Source organism: Aythya marila (assembly GCF_965140915.1).
Source record: "Aythya marila genome assembly, chromosome: 22".
Classification (NCBI taxonomy): domain Eukaryota; kingdom Metazoa; phylum Chordata; class Aves; order Anseriformes; family Anatidae; genus Aythya; species Aythya marila.
In genome coordinates, this window is record NC_139063.1 from 855,570 (window position 1) to 879,245 (window position 23,676).

A 23,676-nucleotide genomic window follows, 5' to 3' on the forward strand; every position below is an offset into this window, starting at 1 on the left:
GGCAGGGGGAGAGGCTGCCCGAGCGCTCGCTGCGGTATGACCGCTCGCTCCGGCAGGAGCGCTCGCTCCGGCACGACCTCTCGCTGAGGGTCTCCTCGTCGGAGGACGACATGGCCCCGGCGCGGGCAGGACGTCCCCGCGGGCAGCAGCCTGCAGAAGGAGCAAACAGCGCGTGACGCCGGGCCACTGCCTACCTCTCCCTCCCCTCCACAGGGGTGATGGAGGGGCAAGCACCCCACCGCAGCCCCTATGCCCAGGCACCCTCCTGCTGGGTACATCAGCCCCCCCCCCCGGAGCTCCTGAGTGCTGTCTTGGTGTCCCCAGTGCTGGTCTGGTGGCCGGGAGCCCAGGAACGGGGTCAGCAGCACGGCCACCGCTCTGCCAGCAAAGGTCACACCGGCATCCCCGGCACCAGCTCGCTGCCACAAAGCAGAGCCCAGCCTTTGGGGTTCGGTTTCTTTGTGCTCGGCGCGAGAAGGAGCCGTGGGAGCTGCCCTGCCCTTTGTACCTGGGTTTGTGGGTTTTTTTTGTATTTTTTTCCCCTCTGAGTGGGAGCTGCTTTAAAAATCCTATTAATCACGTTAGGAGAAAATGGTCGGGCTTTCTGCAGCGAGCAGGGGGTGAGCTGTGCAGCGTACGCACGCTGGGCAAATAAGCACCTTGCGCGAGACGTGCTTAAAACCCATTCTCATTGTAACCCTCCAGCTCGGCCAGGAAAAATGCACGCCAAGCGCCCGAGCCCCGCAGCCGATGCGCGGCGGCAGAGGAGGCGCCTCCATGGAGCCGAGCCCTTCCTCGCCCCCCCCCCCAGTGTGTGCTCGGCGAGGCACGAACAAAGAGACCCCCCAAAACCGGCGACGGGGAGCGCGGCTCGCATGATTCATTCGCCCCCCACCGAAAAGCTGCGGAAAAAAAAAACGAACGAGCCCCCCCCACCCCCCCACCCCATCAACGAGCCGCGGCTGCGGGCAGCCCCCGCGCCTGCCCCCGGGGGGGGGGCCGCGGCTCTCGCCCCTTTTTTGGGGACCGGGGGGGGGGGGCGGTGCGGGGGCAGCGGGGGCTCGGTGCGCAGGGGCGGGCGCGGCCCCGCTGAGGGGGGGAGTCCGGGGCCGTTTGGGCAGCGCGGTTTTGGGGAGGGGGGGGCAGCAGGTGCGGAGGCAGCGGGGCCGCATCCGCCGCCCTCCATCCGCGCTCCATCCCCGTTCCCTCCCCGCTCCCTCCCCGCTCCATCCCCGCTCCATCCCCGCTCCCTCCCGCGGCACCGCCGCCGCCCCCCGCCCGCTCCGTGCCCACCGTGGCCGCCCCCCGCCCGCAGCCTCGGCCCCGCTCACCCCCGGAGCGCCCCGGTTCCGACCCCGGCGGCTCGGCTCGGCTCGGTTCGGCTCGGTGCGGGCAGGGCGCGGCGCTCCCGCTGCGCTCCCGGTGCGGCCGCTCCCGGCCCCGCGGCTCCCGGCCCCGCCGTGCGCTCCCGGTCCGGCCGCCGCCGCCACCGGCCCCGCCGTGCGCTCCCCGCCGCCGCGGCGCCTCCCCCCGGCCCGGCCCGGCCCGGCCCTGCCCACCGGGGCGGCACGGAGCGGCGGGGGGGTCCCGGCCGCCTCCCGCCCCGCGCGGCTTCGGGGACCGGCCCCGGTGCCGCCCCTGCGCCACCCCCTACGGGCAGCGCCCCGGGGCCCCCCCCGCACCCCGCTGCCCCCTCCCCAGCCGCACAATCTCCCCAGGGACCCCCCCGGTGCACGCAGCTGCCCCGGCCCCCACCTCGTGCACCAACCCCGGTGCGCACGGGAGGCTCCCCGGGCCCCCAGCAGCCTCCCTCCCCCAGCCCGCACGGCCTCCCCGGGCACCCCCTGTCCCCAGCAGCCTCCCTGCCTCGTCCTCCCCCCGGGCCCTGGCTAATTACAGCAGCACATTGATTGCAACCCTGGTGGGAGCACGGCGGGGCTGGGAGCAGGGTGCAGGGGGCTGGGAACAGGGAGCATGGTGCAGGGGGCCAGGAGCTGGGTGCAGGGTGCAGGGTGCAGGGAGCAGGGTGCAGGGTGCAGGGTGCAGGGAGCAGGGAGCAGGGTGCAGGGGGCCAGGAGCAGGGTGCAGGGAGCAGGGACAGGCTCAGATCGGGCTGGAGCCACTCTGGGAAGCCGCGTGCTGCTCAGGACCTCCCTGTGAAGCCACGAGACATCCCCGAGTCCATGCGGGGAGCAGCCGTGGCACGGGCAGGGGCAGCAGCAGCAGCCCGGAGCAGGGGCTGAGCAGGAGCAGGAGAGCCCCAGCTGCTCTGCGGAGCAGGACAAACCGCTCCAGCTGACGGCAGATCCAGACGCTCAGCACCAGCAAGCAGCTCGGTGCCACGGCCCCAGGCTCCCGTGGTGCTGCACGAGGCCGGGCCAGCCCCGTGGCCCCCGTGCCTCGGGATCTCGGTGCAGCCCGGGGTGCTTCTCCCCCACCAGCTTTCAGATCCCATCCGGATCCGTTCCTCCCCTTCCCTGCAGTTATTTCCCGAGTGCCTTTGGTGTGGTGGCACATGGCACGGTGACACCAAGCACCCCACGAGGGATGGGAGCTTGGGAACAGCTGGGGGAACCACGTAACCTTGGTTGAGGGCAGCACAGGAGAAAGCTGTCAGCTGGAACCCCCCAGGGCCCACAGTTGTGGTGCTGGAGCTGTGGCAGCAGCCGAGGCCTCACGGACACAAACAGGGGTTGGAAGCAAGGGGGGAGCTCCCTGGGACCCCCATCATGCTGCAGCCGGGCTGGAGCAGTGCTCGGGCACCAGGGGTGGAGTAAAGGGGGTGCTGCAAAGAGCATCCTCCTGGGCCAGCACCAGCCCTGCTGTGCTGGCACTGCCCGTACTGGACACGGGTGGATAACCCTTGGCACGGCTGGGGACAGCGACCCCAAAACTGGCGAGCAGCAGGGGGCAGGAGGGCTGGCATTGAGGGGCCAGCAGCCTCAGACCCCTTTGGAGGAGGAAAGCGCCCGGGGTCAGACATGCGGCTCCTGGACAGGTTGGGTGGCTCAGCCACATCCTGCTGCTGCCATGGGGTGCCTCGCTGCCCCCTGCTGCACCCAGATGGATTGGTGGCACTTTCCCATCCCACAGGACATCCCCGTGCCCTGGCCATGCTCCTGCCCACTGCAACCAGCACCGTTTGCTGCTGGGGTGGTGAGGCTGCAGGAATCAGCGGGCACACGCGAGGCTGAGCCGGGCTGCCGGCCACGGGGAACCACGTACCCGAGCCGTGCCCTAAGGGACGTGTCCCCTCATCACCTCTGTGCGGTGCCACCAGCCGGCGGCGTCTGGCCCCTTCCTCGAGAAGCCCTCGGAGCAAACCGGGCGACTTTGCGCCGTGTTAAATCCTGAATAAACGAGGGAAGGCGGCCAGGAAACGTTGCCTGTCCCAACCTGCATGCATTTCACACCCAAAACGCATTTCCAAAAATCCTTTGCAGCACGTTGCTGATCTGGATTCGCTGTGCTGTGTGAATCTGGGTTAAGATCGGGCGTTGTTTTGCCCAGACGGGGAAGGGGAGGCATTACTTCAGGACAGGGGGGAGGCAGGGGCTGGGGTGGGGTCCTGCTCTCCACCACAGCGCTGGCTGCACTCCCTGAATCACTTCACCCCCCCATTTCTGTGCTGTAAAACGGGTCCACGGATGGAGACCCCTCCCTGACAGCCATGGGGTCCCGCTCGGTGCTGTGGGGACACGGGCAGACGCCTCCCAGCCGAGCCCCGGGCCGTGGCTGCGCCCCTGCAAATCAGCTGGAAGGCAGCTCTGCCCCCGGGTCTGTCCCCCAGTCCCTCGTTAAAACCTTTGCCAGAGCCCGCAGATCAAACCTGCCTTTTCCCTTGACTTTTTATAAATTATTCATATTGCGGGAGTTGTTTATTTCCTCTCTCCAAGGCACAGATGAGCTGGAGAAGCTGCTGGAGGCTCCCGGCACACAGGGGGCTGCGGGAGCTGCGGGGAGGCGGTGGCTCACCCAGCCCCAGCACCCGCATCCCACAGGCTTCGGGTTTTGGGGAGGAGGGAGCAGGACCCCAGGGGATGAAGGCTTTGGGGAAGGCACCAAGAGGCTCCCCGGGCGCCCACCTCCAGCTCCGTCCCAGCCTCGCTGCCTCCATCCCAGCTGGGACGTGGCTTCGCTCCACACCAAAGCGACACGAAAGCAGGCACCGAGGTATAAACCTGTCAATAAATCACCCTCAGGGCTCGGTGGTGGGCTGCACCAAGAAGCTGCGGGTGCTGCAGGTCCCTTTTGCAGCAGGAACTCGAGGAGGACCGGGCCCTGTTGCCCTGTAACGCCCTCACGGTGCTGCCTGGGCAGCGATGGGCTCCTCTCACCAGGTGGCGCGGGGCGGGAGGTGGATTTCTCTCTCTTGACCTCAATATTTTTCATCCGGTCTTTGGCTATTCTCCTTATCAGCTGAAATTTCTAACACGGCGTTTCACTCTGACAAATACCTCAGCTCCTCTCAGTCCCCGCGATTCCCCCGCTTGCCCTTGGCTGTGTTAACATCCATCGCCAGAGCAATTAGATTTTGGATTGGTCTAAAGAGCCACTTGGGAGGCAGGAGCGTTTAGATAGATTTCGATATTTCCTCCGACATCTGGACAACTCGATTAGATGAGTCACGCTCGACACCACCAAGTTGCTGCCTTTTTGCTGAGCCCTTTTTTCTTTTTTTTCCTCTCCCCTTTCCCAGCCTGGCCCTGTGCTTTCTTTTTTTTTTTTTTTTTTTTTGCAGAGCAGCAATTCCCAGGCGCGCGCCAGCCTGCGCCGCCGCGGCTCAGCTCCGAGATGCCGTCACCGCACACAGCCCGCTTCGCGAGGGGTTCGTTAAGGCAGCCGAGTTAACGAGTGTCGCAGTCGAGCTGCCACGGAACGGTCACCCGCAGGGGGCCAGGAGCGCTGCTGCCCCCACCACATCCCCACATCGGCTCCCCCCGCGGCTCCTCTCCGGAGAATAATTCCTCCTTGTCCTTAGCGAGCCATCGGCTGCAGGCGCTGCTCAGATTTAACCTCCCGCTGGCCCAGCCTGCCCCGATCCTCCAATTTCTGAACCCCAGGGGCTGACACTGGGTAAACGGGGGCCACGCTGCAGCCTGGAGGGTGCCGGGCTCCTCGCACAGCACGCGGCGGTGCCAGGGTGCACGGTACCAGCCAGAATTTCTCTCCCCAGCCGTGGTTTTCTCCCTGTTAACGTTTTCCCTGCTCCGACCGCTGCTGGCAGCCTCCTGGGATGCTGGCACCTGAAGCTGTGAATATTTCTGCCCGCTTCTTCACGCGGCTCTTTCATCTTTCTGATGTTTTCCCCCCTCGCTTCTGCGCGGGGGGCTCCCCTCTGCCTGCCTTTCTATCCGGAGCTCTTTAATCCACCTGAATGCCAGCGCCCTTATGTGAGTTTTCCCCTGCTGCAATGAATCGCCACCAAACAGTTTTCATATCTGAAAGCACCAAACGGGATCTCGGAGGATTATCGGGCCGTTACATAAAGTGAGGCAGCCGCCCCATTTCCATCATCAGATCAATTCAGATCCCACCCAGGACCCATCCAGGACCAGGATCACCCCTTCTGCAATCCAGCCACGGGCAGGAACCAGGAGAAAAATATTAAAGCTGCTGATAAAATCCCGTTGGTTTGGGCACAACCCAGGAGAGGCACCTCACAAGCAGCGCTGTGAGCGCGGGGCTGAGCAGGGGCAGCCTCCTCACGTCGAGGCTGACCCCAAACCTCCTCCATGCTTCCAGCTCGGAGCCCCCAGCCCCAGCCGCAGGTTTTGGGGCTCTCAGGGCTCCCGGGGCTGCCCCCCACTCCCTCCAGCCCCCGCCAGGAAGGCGGCTCCATCCCCCGCGCGCGATGAATCAGCCCGAGCGCCGGGCACCCATCTGGGCCCCGCGAGGCTCCATCTGGGGCTGGGGGAAGGGAGCAGCCGCCCGCCGCACGAGCCCTGCCAAGGGCAAATCCCCCCCGGGATGGCTCCTGACAAGGCCAGAGCAGTGATGAGGATGCAGCAGCCTCGCCCCAGGCTCTTCCCCCACGTGCTCAACCTCAACAAACCTCTGCCATCGTTTTTGTCATCGCCCAGCGGTGCCGTGCCTCGTAGAGGTGCAGCTCGCCCCTTACAGCCGTGCCAGCCCTGTGGTTTTCAGGAGCAAGGTACCAAAACACATGCTGGTGATGAAACCAGCCACTCTTTCCCACCACAAAGTCATTTTTAACATGTTTTGGGGACGAATGGGCCCGTTACGGTCATCTTCAGCCCAGGAACATGCAGCCTGTTGCCTGTTCTCATCCGAAGAGAAGCGATGCTCCTCCTTTGGGAGGCTCGGGAACCTCACACACTCCTGGACCAAAGATGAAGCATTAAACCCACAACCACCGGCATCAAAACCCCAGATTAAAGCACAGAAACTTCCCCTCTCTGCTTCCAGGTGCTCACCTGCTTTAATGCTGTTACAAAACCGTGCTGGATTGGGGAGGAACGTGGGAAATCCTCCCTTTTACAGAGGGAACGGTGGCGCAGGCAGCCCCAGCGGCCAGGGCCATGGGACAGGGGCCAGGGCTGCTGCAGCTGCCATCAGCAGGGCCCGCTGCTCGCTGCCAGGCTCAACGCGTGGTACTGACACACCGGGTTCCAGAGCAAAGCCTCCCAGCCTCTGAGCAAGGGAAACAAAACTCGCAAACAAAATGACAGGAGAGAGGCTGGATCTAGCTGTTTCTGCCCCAAATCCTAGTGAGAGAGAGGCATTTTGAGCAGATTTTCACCTCACGCACTAATATCTTGAACAGGAAAGCGACTGGGAGCAGCCCAGCCATGAATCCTGCCTGTAAAACTGTGCTAGGCGTGGACATTTCTTTACGAGGGAGCTTTGCAGGACAAGTTTGGATGGTTTTTTACTCCTTTAGGCTGTCCCCACACACATGTGGGGCTGACTGCCTGCCCTGCAAGTGAGGCAGGGAGGGAACACGAGCACCAAGGGCCATGGCCACCCTCGTCAGAGGGACACAGCTCCTGGTCATCCCCAGCCCCAGGGCAGCACCTCAGGGCATTAACCTGGCAGGATGGCTAAGGACACTCAAATATATTTTATTCTGAAGGACACGACAGAGCCGCGTGCTGCTCCAAAGGAAACATTTACTAGCAGGGAATTAATGCCTGACACAGGTGTCATTCCCCTCCAGTCGGGGCAAGGCCGTCGGGCAGCCCCGACCCCGCAGTGCGTGGAGCAGCCGCAGCAGATCCCAGCCGTGCCGGGCGCTTTCCTTGCAGGGGCTTCACTGCTCAGCTGCAGACTGAGGTGGGGTCCCAGCGCATCAAGGCTTGGGCTCTTCCTGGCTCTTCTGGTAGTCGGGCGGGGTGTACTTCCCTTCCTTGATCATCTTGTCCCGCTGCTCCAGGATCTTTTTCAGACGTGCAGCCTGACAAAGCACAAGGGAGAGTTGACAGGGATGTACAACAGGCAGCCACAAGCACTCACACAGCCTCTAGCAGAACCCTGGCAGAGCCCCAAGGGAGCTGCATGAATGCATGACCCACACTTACCCTTCCATTAAGTGCTGTCACGACACATTTTAGCATTAAATATTACAAGTTTTGGGTCAGAGACGCTCTCTGCTTCCTGAGAAAGCTGAGGGCTGACCCTCCACGCCCCCCAGCTCTTCAATTAACTACCACACACAAACCCCTGACCAACCCCCAGCACCCCCTTTCCCCCTGAGGCACCCGTAACCCCCCCGGGGCACTCAGCTGGGCCCCCCCCGTTTACTAGAGCCCCCCGAGGACACCGAGGGGCCTCTCACCAGCTTGGTGCGGTGCATGCACTCCATGAAGTCCTCGTACTCGGGCTGGCACTCGCGGCGGGCCCGCGTCTGGCCCAGGCCGTGGCCGCACTCCACCCACTCCCGCTCGAAGGCGTGGCAGGCCCCGGCCTTGCCGTGGGGCTGCGTCGCGCTCTGCCGCAGCAGCCAGCGGTCCAGGTCGAGGCCCAGCTGCCGCTGCAGCTCCAGGAACGGCATGGCGGCGGCCGGCGGGGAGCGACACCGGGACCGGGAGACACCGGGACGGGCACCGGGAGCGGCACCGGCACCGCCGTCCTTCACCGGCCTTAGCGCGACGCCCGCCGCCGTCAAGCGCGGCCGCTGTCGTGCCGCCTCCGCCGCGCTTTACGGCCGAGGGGCTCGGCGGCGCCCTCCCGGCAGCGCCCCCTGGTGGTGGGAGGGCGGAGAGCGCGCCGCGCCCCAGCGCCCCCTGCTGCCGGTGGGGCCCAGTGCCACCAGTGAGCCCAGTGCTCCCAGTGCCACCAGTGATCCCAGTGAGCCCAGTGGTCCCAGGGGTCCCAGTGTCTCCAGTGATCCAAGCGTTCCCAGTGATCCAAGTGTCACCAGTGCTCCCAGTGCCCAGCACTCCCACTGCTCCCAGTGTCCCCAGTGATCCCACAGTGATCCCAGTGCTCCCAGTGCCCAGTGCTTGTAGTGTTCCCAGTGACCCTGGTGCCCCACTCCCAGTAACTCCAGAGTTCCCAGTGTTCCCAGTGCCCCCAGTCTCTGGCTCTCAGGGTCTCACAGCGTCCCCATTCTTTGGCTTTTGTGGCCTCCCCTCACCACAGTGCTGTGACCGTGGGCAGGAGGGCTCATTAGGGGGGCTCATTAGGGGGGCTCATTAGGGGGTTGCTCATTAGGGTGCCACCCAGCCTTCCCCCCAGCTGTACCCACATCCCAGAGCCCACCCCTGTCTCCAAGCCCCCCCAAGCCTCTGGGGTCCCTCCGGATGCCCGAATGCAGCCCCCAGGGCTGGGGTGAGCAGCCCCAGCTTCCCTAACGAGCTCAGCCTCGTTATGCAGCTACCTCCTTACCAGAGCCGGCTCCTCCGCCACCCCGGGCACAGGGAGGGGAGGAAGAGCCCGGGGGCTCCTCAGCCATAACCCAACCAATGCTCAGCAGCCATTTATTTCCATAACCCTTTAAAAAAGAACCCAAACCCGTCGGCCGGCCCACCCAGCCCCTGCGGCAGGCACACAGCACCTGAGGAGGAGGAGCAGAATCCCCGTGGGGTGCTGAGGGCCACCCATGGGTGCCAGGACATGGGGTGCAGGCCCAAGGGTGCTGGCACCGCGCCGTCCCCGTCCCCGTGGTGCTCAGATGATGCCGGCCGGAGCGAAGACGGGGGGGACGCAGAGTGACTCCACCATCTCCCAGCCGCAGGACAAGGGGGTGCAGGCGCTCTCGTGGTCGTCCTCAGCCGGCAGCGGCTTCCCCTGGCAGAGCTGGACGGCCTCCCTGCAAGCACGACACAGCCAGGGGGGTGCAAGGAGCCCCCACTCATGAAATGCCACAGGGTGGACCGGGGAAGGGGATTTCGGGGGCTTTTGCTTCCCCAGCTCCATGTGCAGAGCCGGAGCCGAGCTGCCCATGGCTTCTCCAGTGACAAAGTGGCTCCGGATTTAAAACCTGGCTCGTTATTTAATAACCCCAGTGGCCAGGTTTTTACCCCGAACCCCTCAGGGTCTGCCCCCGTCGGATTCACCCCTCTCCCCTGGGCAGAGAGCCCAGCCTGGGGGCTGCTTGGAGCCTCCCCCGGGAAGCCCCCGGCCCTGCTGACGAGGAAGGTCCCTTACCAGGCCAGGCGCGACATGGCGTAGGTGACCTGTGGCTGGGGGCAGCCACCCAGCAGGGATGGCATGGCGATGCTGTAGGCGCCCATGTCCTGGAAGATCAGCCAGTCGCCGTCCTGCAGCTCGGGCAGCTCCATGCCATCGGCAATCCGGTCCTCGGGGCACCCCGGTGGACCCCGGAGGCTGCTGCACAGGAGGTGGTCTGGGCAGGGCTTCTGCAGGGGGAAAAATCAGGCAGGTGCAGGGAATGAGGGCACCCGCAGCACTGCGCTGAGCTGTTTGATATGGGGGGAGAACCTCGCCCCAAACCAAAAGAAATGCTCTTAAAATTAACCCAGGTGGCGAGAGCCTGGACCAGAGTGCCTCAATGCCTGTGGAAAGCATCCAGTGCTGGGTCTGTCTTTGCTCCTTCACCAGCTTTAAAGACCAGCCTGAAAGGATGGTTCTCAAGGTGGTTTGAAGGATGGTTTTCAAGGTTTTTAAGGATGGTTTGAAGGATGGTTTTCGCCTTTCCCAAAGGTTCTTTGGCTCACAGGTGGCCAGACAGCATCTGTACATCCTAACTTACCACCCCAAACTGCCTTGCCAAGCCCGGAGGCAGACCCAGGTGCTTCCATGGATGTTTGACACCTCTGAGGGCCCTGCTGGGCTGCCCTCAAGCCAGAGCAGATCCTCACCTTGTGCAGCAGTGGCTTTGGGCAGGGGCTGTCAAACAGGACACAGCTGAAAGCTCCATAGATGCCATCACTGAGGTGGTAGACGAGGCTCTTCTTGCTGCCAGACTCTTCCCCTGGGGGAGCAGAGAGAGGCTCAGGGGCCATGGTCCCACAGGCAGGCCGGTCCCACAGCCCCCCGGCCCCACGGACCATCAGAGCCCGGCTGCTCCACGGGAATCTCCTCCTTGGCCGTGATGCTGGCTGCGAGAGTGAAGGCCGAGGTGACGTAGTATCGCCCTGGTCTCGCAATGATTTCCACCCCGCAGCCCTCCGGGAAATATGTGTCCAAGGCAGAGTTTATCACGGCAGCGATCTGGGTGGGGAAAAGATGTTCGACCCCGTGAGCTCAGCCTTGACACCTGGCATGGGGCAGGGAGCCAGCTCCGGCCTCGCTCTCTGCCTGCTCTGGGAGCCGTGTACCTCCTCGAACTGAGCTCTGGCGTCCTCGGTGCCGGGGAACCCCCCTCCGATGTCCAGGAGGTGCATCCGATAGCCCAGCTCTGCGCCCATGTTGAACGCCAGCTGTGCCTCAGCGACAGCCTGGGCAAAGCCCTGGGGCTCCAGGCTGCAGCTCCCGAGGTGAAAGCTGAGGGCACAGTCCCATTGAGCAGGGCTGGCCTGTCCCTTGTGGCAGTGAGGGGACACAGAGATCCCCTGATCCTCTCCGGGGCACCCCTGCACCTCCCACATACCATCGGGGATGAGACTGCCCAGCCCACCCCGAGCACCACCACCTCTCTGCAGGCCAACCTGCCCCAAATTGGTCCCAACAAGAGCTCCCCACTGGGATGCCCACCCCAAGCACCCCGACGGAAGGACAACGAGCCGTACCTGATGCCAACAACCTCCACAGCCTGTTCCTTCGCTGCCTCCAGCAGGCGCCGGCAGGACTTGAGTGTGGCACCAAACATCATGCTGGGATGGGCAGAGGGGCTGGAGTCAGCAGCAATACCCAAAAGCATCCTGTGCAGTAAAAAAACACCATCTTGAGGGGTCTTTGGGCCCTCCACCACCCCACAGCCACCTCCCCAGCTCCTACTTCAGCCCCCTCCAGCAGGTCCCACATCGGCACCCACCTGGCGTGGGGGTGGCTCCTGGCCACCTTGCCCAGCTCCACCTCGTTGTCAAAGGCCATCAGCCTCACGCCGCGGCTGGCCGCGTATTTGATGTGGGCAATCTGCTTGCAGGGGCTGCTGTAGAAGATCTTGTCAGCAGGGACCCCAATGCTCTGAACCGCTGCAATCTCTGTCTGCAGGGAAACGGCACGCGGATCAAGGGCACCGCCACGCTCGGACACGGCCGGCTCCAGGACACGGCCACCGTGGCACTGCGAGGGGCAAACCAGGCACTGCAGCCTGGGCTTCTTCAGGGAAAATCTACAAAAGCTCAAGGGGATCACAGTGAGCTTTGTCCCAGCAGGGGCAGGTTGCAGCGAGGTGTTTACAAGCAGCACGAGACCAAGAGGGGAGAAAAGAAGTGGGGCTCGTGAGCAGGGATGGGGTTTGGGCACATCTCCCCTGGGAGCTGCAGCAGGAGGGTTACGGCCACAGAGCCGTCTGAATCCTTGCACTTTCTCCTCCTGGTGACATGTCCTGCTTAATTACATCCAAGTAAGTGGCTTAACCTTGGTCTTCCCTGTGAGCAAATGGATAGATTGGGGAGCTTTGTGCTCGGCCCTACAGCCACTCACCGGGGACAGCCACAGCAGCAGCACCCCAGGGACGAACCCTGCACCAGCCAAGCCTGCCAGCCAGGACACAGGTCACACAGAGGAATGTTGGTCAAAGGCAACGAGCCTGAGTCACGGACCAGACGGGACAAGTATCTCTGGGCTGTGTGGCAGGGTTTGACAGCAGGGGGAGACCTCTGCTGCTGGAGGTGTCAGCAAGAGGAAACCTGGAGATGGGGGCGAGCTGTGCCGCTCTCCCACGCACACCCTGAGGGTGCTCATCCCAACCCGTCCCTACCTTGTTGGCACAGGCAAAGCCTGCCCCCAGCTCAGCCAGCAGCCGAAGCACTCCTCCGCTGCTGTTGCACTTGACGGGGAAGTAGGGCTTCACGCGGGGCAAGGCCTTCAGGAACCGCAGGTGTTTCTTCACGATGTCCCCCAGGTCGGCCACGAAGAAGGCTTGCTGCTCGCTCTAGGACAGGGCTGGGGTGAGCAGCGGCCTTGGTCCCACAGCCACAGGGAGCAGCAAAGCCGCCGGCCCTGGCCCTTACCGAGGGGCACAGCCCCACCAGGAGGTTCTCCAGGAGGTCCCTGGGGGTGAAGCCCTCCTCCACCATCGTGAAGTTGGATTCGTTCAAGTACCCATTCATGGCCAAAGTGCGACGGCACTTGTGTGGAGCTCCTCCAGTAGGGTAGAGTTTCTAAGTATGAAACTCACTGGGAAAAAAAAATAAAATATATATTTTTAAAAAAAAGGAATGCTAGTGGCAGAGCTCCAGAGACTCCCACAGCACCTCCCTGCACCCCGAGTTGCCTCCTGTCCCTGTGCATGGGCCATGTGGGGCAGCAATCCCTGGGGAGAGCTCCCTGCTGCTCTCCTCCAACCCAGCACCTCAGCTGGCAGCACCACCACGGGTTAAAGCAGGCTCCAGGGGGAGGAGGAGGCACATTTCCACATTTCTCTGCAGTGCAGAGCTCTGGTTTTGTACACAGCAGCAGCTCAGGCACCGACGCTGCTCACAACAAAGCCACCATCGCTGTGGAGCTGCTGGCCTGTATACGCCAGGACGTGTTTCCTCACACTGTGGCATGTCGTCAGATCTGCTCGGTGTTGCACGGGGAGACGTTTCCCTGTGGTTTGCCAACTGCTGCGATCTCACCGCCCCACGTTGCCGGCCACACGAGCCCCATGAGAAGGGAGGCAGCCCTGAGGAGGCAGCACAGGGCGCCCCCGAGCACCAGCCAGCTGGTCAGAGTCCGACCCGCGCTGGGCTTCCAGTTTCACTTCTGTCCCATGGCACGATGCGTGGCACCAGGGTACAAGTTAGGCAGCCCTGTGGCATTTCCTGGCTTGCATGCTTTGTGGAGCAGCTTTAATAACCCTTGGATCCAGCCCATCCCGTGACCTGAACACTTAACATGAGCTCACAGGAAACGTTTCCTCTCCGGTAATCCAGGTCCAGCCACAGGGCTTTTCAGGAAAATGCTCCCCCTGATCAGAAGTGAGCAGGAGACGGAGGTTTCATTCCTCAGAGCTGCACGCTGCCTCCGCTGCAGAGACCTACCTACATTTTGGATGGGAACTGGGAGAAGGAGCACCATGACCCCAGAGCGGCAGCGTGCCACCACGCACCAGCAAGCACCACCGGCACCCCCAGGGATGGGCGATGGGCTCTGAGGCTCCCGGAGCTTTGTAACCCTCTGCCCTTACACTTCTCCCCCCAGAGGTATTGCTGACCAGCCCCCAGCCCTGTTTGGGCACACAACCAACGAGCAATACAGGGAGCTGTTCCTGCAGCCCTGCACAAAACCATTCCGTGCTCCCTTGCACCCCCCCTCCTTACCGAGACCCACAGCCCCCCTCGGGAACGCTGAGCTTCTGCAGCACCCCATTGAGTCCCTGATGGCCCCCCCAGCCCATTACCTCAGACAGCATCTAACGGGCTGTGCCCATGAACGCCTCCCCCACAACAAACTGGCCTCGGCGGCGGCTTCTTATCCTACCCCGGCTCCCTGCCAGCCCCCAACCCCTGGACCAGCCAAGCCTGTGGGGGGGGAGGGTTGTAGGGTGGCTGCATCCCCTAAATCCCAGCCCCCTCCTCTCCCCCCCGTTCACAGCGTGGCTGTGGCAACAGCACCCAGCCGTGCTGCGCTGCCTCCGAGCATCCTTCATCCCTCTCCCGGTGCAGAGCACAATCCATCCCCTGCCCCCTGCCCACTCCCACCCCCTTGGGGCCGGGGCAGCCCCCCCGGATACCCCAGGACCTCACCGAGCCCCCGGTGTGCAGGCAGCTCGTCCCCAGGCTGCCGGTGCGCAGCGCTGCTGGCCTGCTGGCAGCCCGGCCCTGCCGCGGTGCTGCTCGCGGCCGCGCGTGCATCGCGTGCGCGGGGATCCTCTTGGGGGGGAAGAGTGCCAAAAATAAAAGCACTGCTTCCAGGGAAACCAGGCCGCCAGCACACAAAAACCAGGCTGCCAGCACACAAAGGGCTGAGCAGCTCCCGGATGGCGGCTGCTCGGGGGAGCTGCTGGGGCTGCCTCTGCCCTCGCCGTGCTGCTGCCGGCCCCGGCGGGGTCCCCGTGGGGTCCGTCCATCCTGAGCTTGGACACGGCTGTGCTGCTCCATCCTGCACGCCGCAGGCTGAGCAGGGGATTTTTTTTTTATTATTATTATTTTATTTTTTTCTTGTTAATTTACAGTTTTCTCTGTCCGGTCTCTGAGATGTTCTGTGCACGGGGTAAGTGCAGCGGGGGCCCTGCACGTGCCGGGGGCCCCCCCATGCCCGCACAGCCCCGGTACAAACGGATCGGGGGGCACCGGGAGCTCAGCACCAGCCCCGGGCTGCCCCGGGGGGAGGCCACGCCCCCTAGCCCATAAACCCCGCCCCCTATGTGTTAACCCCACCCACTCACCATAAACCACGCCCCCTGCCCACTAAGCCACGCCCCTGATGCATAGACCCAGTCTATCCCCTAAGCCCCGCCCCCTAACCTTGGAAACACGCCCCCTACACTCTAAACCCCGCCCCCTAACAGCTAAGTCCCGCACCCATAATTTAAGCCCCGCCCACTAGCACCCAAGCCCCGCCCCTACCATCTTGGCCCCGCCCCCTACCCGCGGACACTTCACGCACTGCCCACGGAGCCCCGCCCCCTACCCGCCAAACCCCTCCCACTACCCTCTAAACCACGCCCCATTTCCTCCAAGCCCCGCCCCTCCCTCCAGGCCCCGCCCCCGGCGCCCATTGGCCGCGCGGCACGCGGCCGGCCCGGCGCAGTCGCGGCCATGGCTCCGAGCGCGCAGGCGGGGGGCGGCCGCGGGCAGGCCCCGGGCCCGGCCCCGAGCCTGGGCCGCGGGATCCGCGCGGTGCTGCTGGGCCCGCCCGGAGCCGGGAAGGGCACCCAGGTGCGGGGACAGCCGGGACTTCCCTCCCCGGCACCGCGCGGCCGGTACCGGGCCGCTTCACACGGCAGGGCCCAAAGCCTGCGGCCTACGGCGGGGCCTGGACAAAGGCCGGGCCGCGGGGCCTGGTGACCCGGGGTGGATGGGAGCGGGCCCGGGGGGGGTGTCTCGGGCTCCGGGGGGGGTCCAGGGCTCGGGGAGGGGGTCCTGGACCTTCAAGGGGGGCATCCTGGGGCCCTAGGGGGGGTCCCAGGCTCGGGGGGCGTCCTGGGGCTTGGGGAGGGGGTCCCGGGGCTTCGAGGGGGGCATCGCGGGGCCCTGGGGGGGGGGAACCCGGGGTCTGGAGGGGGTCCCGGGCTTGGGGGGGTCTCGGCCTCAACCCACCGGGGTCCCTTGGGCCGTGCCGTGTTGCTGAGCCACCTCCTCTGCTCCTGTCCCGCAGGCTCCGAAGCTGGCCGAGGCGTACTGCGTCTGCCACCTGGCCACCGGGGACATGCTGCGGGCCATGGTGGCCTCGGGCTCCGAGCTGGGCAAGAGGCTCAAGGAGACGATGGATTCCGGGAAGCTGGTGGGTAACGGGGGGTCCTGGGGGAGTCTGGGGGGGGGGGTCTGGCCTCTCCTGCAATCGCAGCACCACAAATCCGTCCCTTAATAGGGGCGTAAGGAGAAAAAGCAGCAGTGGAGGAAGGGCAGGCTGTAGGGTGCTGGCAGGGCTGGGGATTCCTGTGCCCCTGCAGGAGAAATGCTCTGTGAATACATCCATCCCCATCAAAACTCCTCGCATGCCAGCAGCCCCTGTGCCCTGGGTTGGCTCTTTCTGTCACAGTGTTTACGTCTGTGGGGCGCTGCCTGGGCTGTGCCTTGTGAGCGCTGTTTGATGTAAAGGTTTGTCCTCAGAGCTGCAGAACGTTACGCTCATTCTCTGCAGCTCCTATCTCTTCCCGGGACATCCAGACCCCTGTGGGGCTGAAAACTCTGTTCAGAGGTTTCGGCTGCGTCCCAGCTCTTGTGTAACCGCTGCTCGCCTGTAAGTGTGAGATGAAAATAGCCTTAAGAGTGTCGCTGTGCTGCGTGAAGGACACTTTGGATCTGAGAGTTAGGCTCCCTAGTTCGTTTTCCAAGGATTTAATTATCTTTCTGAAATGACTGAAATCCCTTGGGGACACCTGAGAGACAGCAAACTGCAGTGACTTGCCCCAAAACTGAGCAGTGCGGAGCAGATCTTGGTTGTCACAGCTGGCTGTCACGGGCTCATAATGCCCAGAGGAGAATCTGCAGGCCCCAGGAGCCATGTGGCTTATCTCCAGCTTCTGCTTCAAGCGTGCATTGCAACACTGAGCCTGCAATGTCCCAGCTGGTTGTGAAAGATAGGGACGTTATCTGGCAGCGCTGCTGGTATCTGCCACGTGTCTGTGGCAGCGGGCACCGGGCGCTCCACCGCTGCGTCCTGGTGGTGTGCTCTGGCTTCGAGTTATCTCACAGCCTGGAGCCTGGGATGGGTTTTTACGCTCGATTATGAACCGTGAACTCCTTCTCTGAACGTGGTAATCAGGAGAGGACAGAAGGGACTTGTTGCTGGCCCCAAACTCCTCCCTGCTCGCATGCTTCCTGAGCCAGGGCTTGTGTTTATGTGCTGTGACAGTCTGGTCCTGAGTCCTGCTAGGTCACAGCGGGGTGTGCTGGAGAAAGCAGCACTGCTGCCGGTGAGGAGAGGTGGTTTTGGAACAAACACCCGTTGTTGGGGCTGCAGAACAGAAAGGAACTCATCCCACGGTGTGCTGAGGTCATGGTGTAGGCGGGACTGCCCAGCAGGGCCCGAGCTTGTCAGCAGCTCTGCTGGCATTTACCTCCACACACAGCTCACGAGGGTCAATAAGGAACTCGTGTGTTTTACCTTCCCTGGCCAGGATTACTTGGAGGTGTGTGTGAAGGTACAAAGTCACAGGAAATAAAGTGACATTGCTACTGTTGTGAGTTGTTTTTTAAAAAAAGAAGACATTAGGGAGTTTGTTGTAAGGTTGATGTCCCAAATGAGGCACGAAGTGTCCCATTAGCCATGCGAGGTGTCTCATTAGGCATGTTGACGCCCATCCCCAGCAGCATTTCCCTGACCTGGGCATGTCTGAATGTGCAGCTTTTGCCCTGCTGGGGCTGCCTGTGGGATCGGGGATGGCTGTTTAAAATAAATAATAACAATAATAAAAAAAATCTGGCATGCGCACAGAGGGCTCTGCATGTGAGATCAGGGTGTGCCCATCTCCGTTCCGCAGGTGAGTGACGAGATGGTGGTGGAGCTGATCGAGAACAACCTGGACACCCCTCCCTGCAAGAACGGCTTCCTCCTGGACGGCTTCCCGCGCACGGTGAAGCAGGCTGAGATGGTGGGTGAGCCGGGGCAGTCCCTGCCCAGGGGCATCTCCTTCCTCGGGAATCGGGGCTCCCTGGGCATCTGCCCCTCTGACTCGGGGTTTTTTTGTTGTAGCTGGATGAGCTCCTGGAGAAGAGGAGGGAGAAGCTGGACTCCGTCGTCGAGTTCAGCATCCCTGACTCCTTGCTCATCCGGAGAATCACCGGACGGTAACTCCTCTCTCCTGAATGCTCTGTGCCTGGGGTGGGGTTTCCCAGTTGAGGGAGGGTGTCCTTGTTTTGGTTCCCGTTGGTTATTCTCGTGGTGCTTAGGGCTGGCTGCGGTGCTGGTCTGGGTTAGATTCCTGCTCTGTTTGAGCCTGCCTCGCCTGGGTTGGCCTCGAGCAGAGCCCGTTGCTGATAGGAACCAGCGTCCTGGTGAGCCAGCTCATTGCAGAAGTGTTTGGGCACTGCTGAACATTCTGTCCAGGGTCAGGCGTGGCTGTGCAGACACAGACGTGCTGCTGTTACACCATCACCCTGTGTCCCTGGGAGCTAGCCCCTGTCCCCCCGTAAAGCAGCCCTTCTCCAGCTTCTGCAGCTGCTCTTATTTTTTCCAAGCACCTGAAGAAGCCGTTGGTACAGAAATAACCAGAAGATATTTTCCTAAAAGAGAGAGGCTAACTGTTTGCATTGCAGGTGTTTTTGTGCTGATGACTGGCACGATCAGGAGACTGCCCTGGCACCGGGCTCCTCTGCTGACACTTGCTTTCTGCCGTAGGCTGATTCACCCAGCGAGTGGCCGCTCGTATCACGAGGAGTTCAGACCCCCCAAAGAGCACATGAAGGATGATGTATGTGAGCTCCCGAGGCCGCAGCTTACCTTGCTTTGGGTTTAGCTGATGCTTTGCAGCTGGAAAAAAAAAAAAAAACTTCTTTTTTCCTTCTCTTGTGCTTTCTGTCCTGCCTTTCTGGGGAGCGTGGGGAGCTGCCTGGGCAGCCTAGGCCGATGGCACCGCAGGGAGCGAGGCGTGGAGGGATGAGTGAGGGGCACGGCCCTCCTGCAGAGCTGGCCCAGGCTCTGCCACGTCACGACTTGGTGGCCTCTGTCCATAGCTGAACTTGCGGTGGGCTGCGCCTGATTTCCCTCCTGGGGAGCTCCTGTAGCTGGCATTTGGTCCTGAGGATCCTTGGGCTCCTTTTAGCGAGCAGAGCGGTGCCTGGGGGAAAGACTGACGCTGAATCCTCTCTTCGGTGACAGCTCTGGGACTCGGTTCGATGCCCTGGGCTCGCCCTGCTCTCCTGTGCTCGCCTGGGGACTCGCCTCTGCAGCTCTGCCTTGTAGCCTGCCGTGAAGGAGGGGCGCAGGGGCTGTCAGAGCTGCTCGGAGAAGGGGGCAGCGCGCCAGGCTGCAGCTAGCTGGAGACTGTCCCCTTGCTTCTCCCAGGTCACCGGAGAGCCCCTGATCCGCCGCTCGGATGACAACGAAGCAGCCTTGAAAACCCGCCTGAAGGCCTACCACACGCAGACCTCCCCCCTGGTCTCCTACTACAGCAAGCGAGGGATCCACACGGCGGTCGATGCCTCCCAGTCTCCCGACGTGGTGTTTGCTAGCATCCTGGCAGCCTTCTCGAAAGCAACATGTAAAGACCTGGTTATGTTTGTTTAGGAGGGCTCCGTCCCAGGACGGGGCTCTCCTTGTCTGTCTCTCTCCACCTCTCTCCGTCTCTCTCTCTGTGTCTGTCCGTTTGGGGCCAGGGAGGGTGAAGAGCTAAGCAGAGTAGAAGAGGGAATGATGAAGCCCAAGGCAGGGCTTTGCCAATTCTCTATTAAACGAGCTGTTAACGGTCTCCATCTCGGTACGAGTGTCCGTTTGTGTGCACGTGTGGGCGGTTTGGCCCCTAGATGTCGCAGCGAGCCTGAGCACCGGCTGCCTGCTGCCAGCAGCGGGGTTTGCACCCCTGTGGGTCAAAAGGCTTTTGTTTCATCCGGGAGCTGCAGCTCCCCGGGGGAAGCAGCTGCACCTCCAGCTGTCCCTGGCTGCTGCACAGAGGATGAGCAGGAGATTGGAGATGAGGCCTGAGCAGCGGGGGGAAAGGTTTTCACAGGGTACCCGATAGGGGATGCTCTGTCAGCTGCAGGAAGCAAAATGGGCTTGTGGGGGGCGCCTGAAGGGCTGTGTGTGTCCTCGGGGGCAGCAGCAGCGGGAGGCAGAGCTTGGCTGTGAGCGTGTGCAGAGCTGGGTGAGGGTTTGTTCTTGCTGAATGTGTGGTATTCTGGGTGACACAGCAGTCTGTGAGAGCACAGATCACTTTTTTCCCCGTTTTGGTGGTGTTTGTAGGACAAAAAAATGGGCGGGTGCGAGCTGGGGGTTCACTGTGGACCCTAAACCTTTTCCAGTTGAGGTATGGACCCCAATATAGTGATTAGTAGTGAGAAGGGTTTTTTAATGAAGTCTCTGGCCACAGCCAGGCAGTCTCCACATGGCAATTTGTCATGTCCTGAGGACAAGAAGTGGATCTGGGTGGTGGTTTCCTCACTGCCCTCTTCCCTTGACTTTGGCCAAGGAGGTGAAGACGTGTTTAGCTTCCCCTGATCCCAAAGTCTAAATAAAACCTTATTGCAAAACAAATGCTTTTTTTTTTTTTTTTTTTCAAGGCCTGGGAGACGCAGCTACTAACTGCTAGCATCACGTGCCCTTGAGCCAGTGCCCTTTGTTGTGAGCTCATGGAAATGTGCTCGTTCCTTGAGCAAATGGAGCAGCGCTGTCCGGCTGAGGACACCGCGCGCTGTGCTTGGTGCCTGGGCACAGGGGAGGGTGTCACTGAGCACCCTCCTCCCAGGAGATGCCACGTCTCCCTCTGCCCCAAGCTGCTGTGTGTCTGTAGCAGGTGCCCAGCCCTCAGGAAACCATTGCTGTTTTTCTTGGTAACTTCTCTTTTGGCTGAAAACGCCTCTGTCCTCGCACATCCTTTCCAGGGAAGCAGCCCTCTTCCCTTTCAGCAAACTGGAAATGATGCTAGAAACTGAAAGCAGTTGGTTTGTTGATCTTGAAAGCATGTGAGTGTGGGGACAGGGGATTTGAAAGTAGCTGAGGGTGCTGGTTTCGTCAGCAGCCCGAGTTTCCACAGGTGGCTGTTACCTTGCCTCTTGTCTCATTTTCCTGTGAAAGGGCAGCCCCGCTGCGTGGAGGCCACGTGTGGGATGGGGGGGCAGCGCTTAGCGTGGGGCTGCTGCACTCCACAGTAGTGGAAAATGTGCGTTGGGGCTGCCCCTGTGTCGGGGACTGTAAAGAAACCGAGTGGAGCAGCTTTTATCTCAGCATCTCAGGAGAGTCAAAGAAAACTGCGGCGCCCTGCGCGCTGCCGTGCTGGCAGGAGGGGTTCCTGGCCGGGTGGTGCCCCTGGACTTGGTTTTACCCCCCCAGCAAGAGCCCTGTGTGCTTCCCCTCTGCTCCTTCTCCCCTTCGTGTTTACTTTGCATCCAGCTCAACAGCCCTCTGCTGCCATAAACCGTGATTCTTTTTGTTTTGGTTTGTTTTTTGTTTTTTGTTTTTTTTTTTTCCCCCTAAATCTATTTTTTTTGTTCCCATTTATTCCAGCTGAGTGACTTCGTGAACCAGATGAGAAACCGCCAAGCTGCACGCTGCTACATCACCCACTGCAGCCCTCCCGGGGGCAGGGGGGGCAGGGAGGGCAGCTGGGGGGGGGGGATTGATGGGAGGGGGAGAGGAGGTGGAAGACAAGGGGGTTGGGGGTTGATTTGGTTGGTATTTGTCTGGATTTCTTACTCAGCAGAATCATTTTGAAGAGGAGATTACCTTCTCCTTAGGAATCAGTGTTTGGAAGGCAAAATAATTGTACAGAGAGAAAAAAAAATCCGTGCTGCAGCCCATACCCAGGTCCTTGGTGTGCTCGGAGGGGGGGGCTGGAGGCTGTCCCGGGCTCCTCCGGGACTTTCAGGGCTTTTCTTACTGCTCTTAGCTGGAAGCCACCGCAAGGTTTACCTTGATTCTAAAGCTGCTTCCTGTCAGCGAGGACCAAAATGAACAAACATCTCATTTCTGAAGTAGAAAGGGGAAAAAAAAAAAAAGCCATGGTATTTTCCTGGAAGTTTAGTTTTTCTTGTTCTGCTGCATTCCTCAACCCTCGGGGCACAGAGGCGGCTCGAGGTTTTTCTGCTGGTGAACTGAGGGGCTGCGGCTCTAGTCCAAGCCTGCCTTACCTGGCGTTGGGGTGGCTTTCCTGTGATCTTGACCAAGCTGGAATTCACATAATGCTGAAGAAATGCAAAAGAGACTTTCTTAATTGACTGCGTAAATAACACTTAATTGTTAGGGTTTTTTTTTTGCATTTCTTTCTAGATCAAATGGTGCCTTGTCTAACCTCTGAATCAATAATAAAATAACCTCTTTACACTTCGTATCTGTTGCTGCGTCCTCCTTGACCTGCAGACGGTGGAAGAAGGGAAGCAGATGACAGCTGACTAACAATTGGATGGGGTGGATCCCCTGGCCTGATCCTATCTTGAGGATGTTTTTCTGCGCAGCTAAAAATGCGGCTTGTAATTCCTTTTATTTTCCCTGCTGAGAGTGCTCCAGTGCCTTGTATCTCCATAGCAATGGTGTCTGGCTGCTTGTCTCCCATTTCTTCGTGTCTGGCGCTGAAAGCACAGCCCCTGTGTATCTTGACCCCTCCTGGTCAGCGCTTCTTTCAGGTATTTCCACAACTGATGTAATTCCTTGCCTTTTCCCCTGCCTCTCTTCTCACCGCTGGTGTGGGGATGAGCTGAGTTATTTTTCCTGCAGTAACTGCAAGCCAAATGTTGTCTCCTGGTTCTGCTCAATCGTTTTCTGCCTTTCGTACCCTCCACCAGCGCCTCACTCTAGCCACACAGGACAAAATCTGCTCTCGTGGGGACTGAGAGCCTCCATACAGCCCCTGACCCTGTTGCGGGCTCTCGGAGGTATCCCAGAGGAAGGCTCTGATGTGGTGAGAGTCCTTGATTTCCACAGTGCCCTTGGTACCAGAGCTGGAGCCCTGCTTGTGTCTGGGGCTTTGATTCGGGCCCTGTGGACAGAGCCAGGCAGTGTGAGGCTGCCTCCTCCCGCATAATGGGGCGCTCGCTCCTCCGCCATGCAGTCTCCCCACGCCCCGGTGCTTTTATTACACCTCTACCTCTGATTAGCATTTTCCCTCTTTTGAAGGCAAGCTTGCGAGGCTGGCACTTGTGGTGTTCCCTCGCTGCGTTTGATGATGGATGTTTGACTACGCTCTTCCTCCTCGTTTGGGATTCTGCCCTCTCCCCGCTTGCTGCTGCTCTCAAACCTGTTGTGCCTGCTCCTCCCGGCTCCTCCCGGCCTTCCACTACGTGCTGGGGAAAACTCTTGGCTCCTCCGAGCTGGGCTGCCTCCATCTCATCCTCATTTTACCAAATCTGAGGCATAAAAGGCGGTGTTGGGGTGCTGGGGGAGGCTGCTCGGCTCCCGTGCGCCGTGTCCTCGGTCGCTGGATCTGTTCCGTGACCCGGCTCCGTCGCGCTGACCTTGAATGTTTTCCACAGCGTGTGATGCGCTGCAGGTGCTCTGAATTCCTTCTGTTCAACGATTCCACTCCAGCAAGCTGCTTATCAGGCACTCTTTTGAAAACTGTGTTCATATTTCATACCGCCAATTATTCAGCAACTATAAAAGGGGGAGAAATCCTATTTATAGCACAAGGACCAGCATCAAATAGGACACTGAATTCTCGCTGATAGAGGAAGTGACCTGTTCTCTAATGCAGCAATATTTCTGCTGAAAAGAAGCAGCATCTCGCGTGGGGGAAGGGAGGAGAGGCCCTGGGCCATCTCTTTACATTAAAGATGTGCTGCAGTCCTAAAAATGCATTATCTGCCCTTCTCCCTTCCTGATGAAACTGTGAGACACTGCAGCAAA

General features: G+C 61.1%; 3 protein-coding genes across 4 annotated transcripts; 1 reads left to right on the forward strand and 2 right to left on the reverse strand.

The window, feature by feature from the left end:
- Positions 1–7,069: 7,069 nt before the first annotated feature.
- Positions 7,070–8,128, reverse strand: NDUFS5 (NADH:ubiquinone oxidoreductase subunit S5). The gene is made up of 2 exons (XM_082777280.1): positions 7,799–8,128; positions 7,070–7,417 (listed from the first exon to the last, which is right to left on the reverse strand). The coding sequence occupies exons 1-2, from the start codon at positions 8,012–8,014 to the stop codon at positions 7,313–7,315; spliced, it is 321 nt and encodes a 106-aa protein (XP_082633406.1). The 5' UTR covers positions 8,015–8,128; the 3' UTR covers positions 7,070–7,312.
- Positions 8,129–9,070: 942 nt separating this feature from the next.
- On the reverse strand, positions 9,071–12,691 carry AZIN2 (antizyme inhibitor 2). Its single transcript, XM_082777305.1, has 9 exons — positions 12,546–12,691; positions 12,293–12,466; positions 11,402–11,574; positions 11,157–11,288; positions 10,746–10,911; positions 10,476–10,638; positions 10,287–10,399; positions 9,613–9,824; positions 9,071–9,274 (listed from the first exon to the last, which is right to left on the reverse strand). The coding sequence occupies exons 1-9, from the start codon at positions 12,642–12,644 to the stop codon at positions 9,133–9,135; spliced, it is 1,374 nt and encodes a 457-aa protein (XP_082633431.1). The 5' UTR covers positions 12,645–12,691; the 3' UTR covers positions 9,071–9,132.
- Positions 12,692–15,241: 2,550 nt separating this feature from the next.
- Positions 15,242–21,440, forward strand: AK2 (adenylate kinase 2). Of its 2 annotated transcripts, XM_082777380.1 has the most exons (7): positions 15,242–15,398; positions 15,838–15,963; positions 17,666–17,776; positions 17,878–17,972; positions 18,523–18,595; positions 19,189–19,384; positions 21,343–21,440. In XM_082777380.1, the coding sequence occupies exons 1-7, from the start codon at positions 15,279–15,281 to the stop codon at positions 21,348–21,350; spliced, it is 729 nt and encodes a 242-aa protein (XP_082633506.1). In that variant the 5' UTR covers positions 15,242–15,278; the 3' UTR covers positions 21,351–21,440. The 2 variants fall into 2 exon arrangements, with proteins under 2 accessions (XP_082633506.1, XP_082633505.1); XM_082777379.1 differs by lacking the exon at positions 21,343–21,440 and having other exon boundaries at positions 19,189–19,591.
- The last annotated feature ends 2,236 nt before the right edge of the window (positions 21,441–23,676 follow it).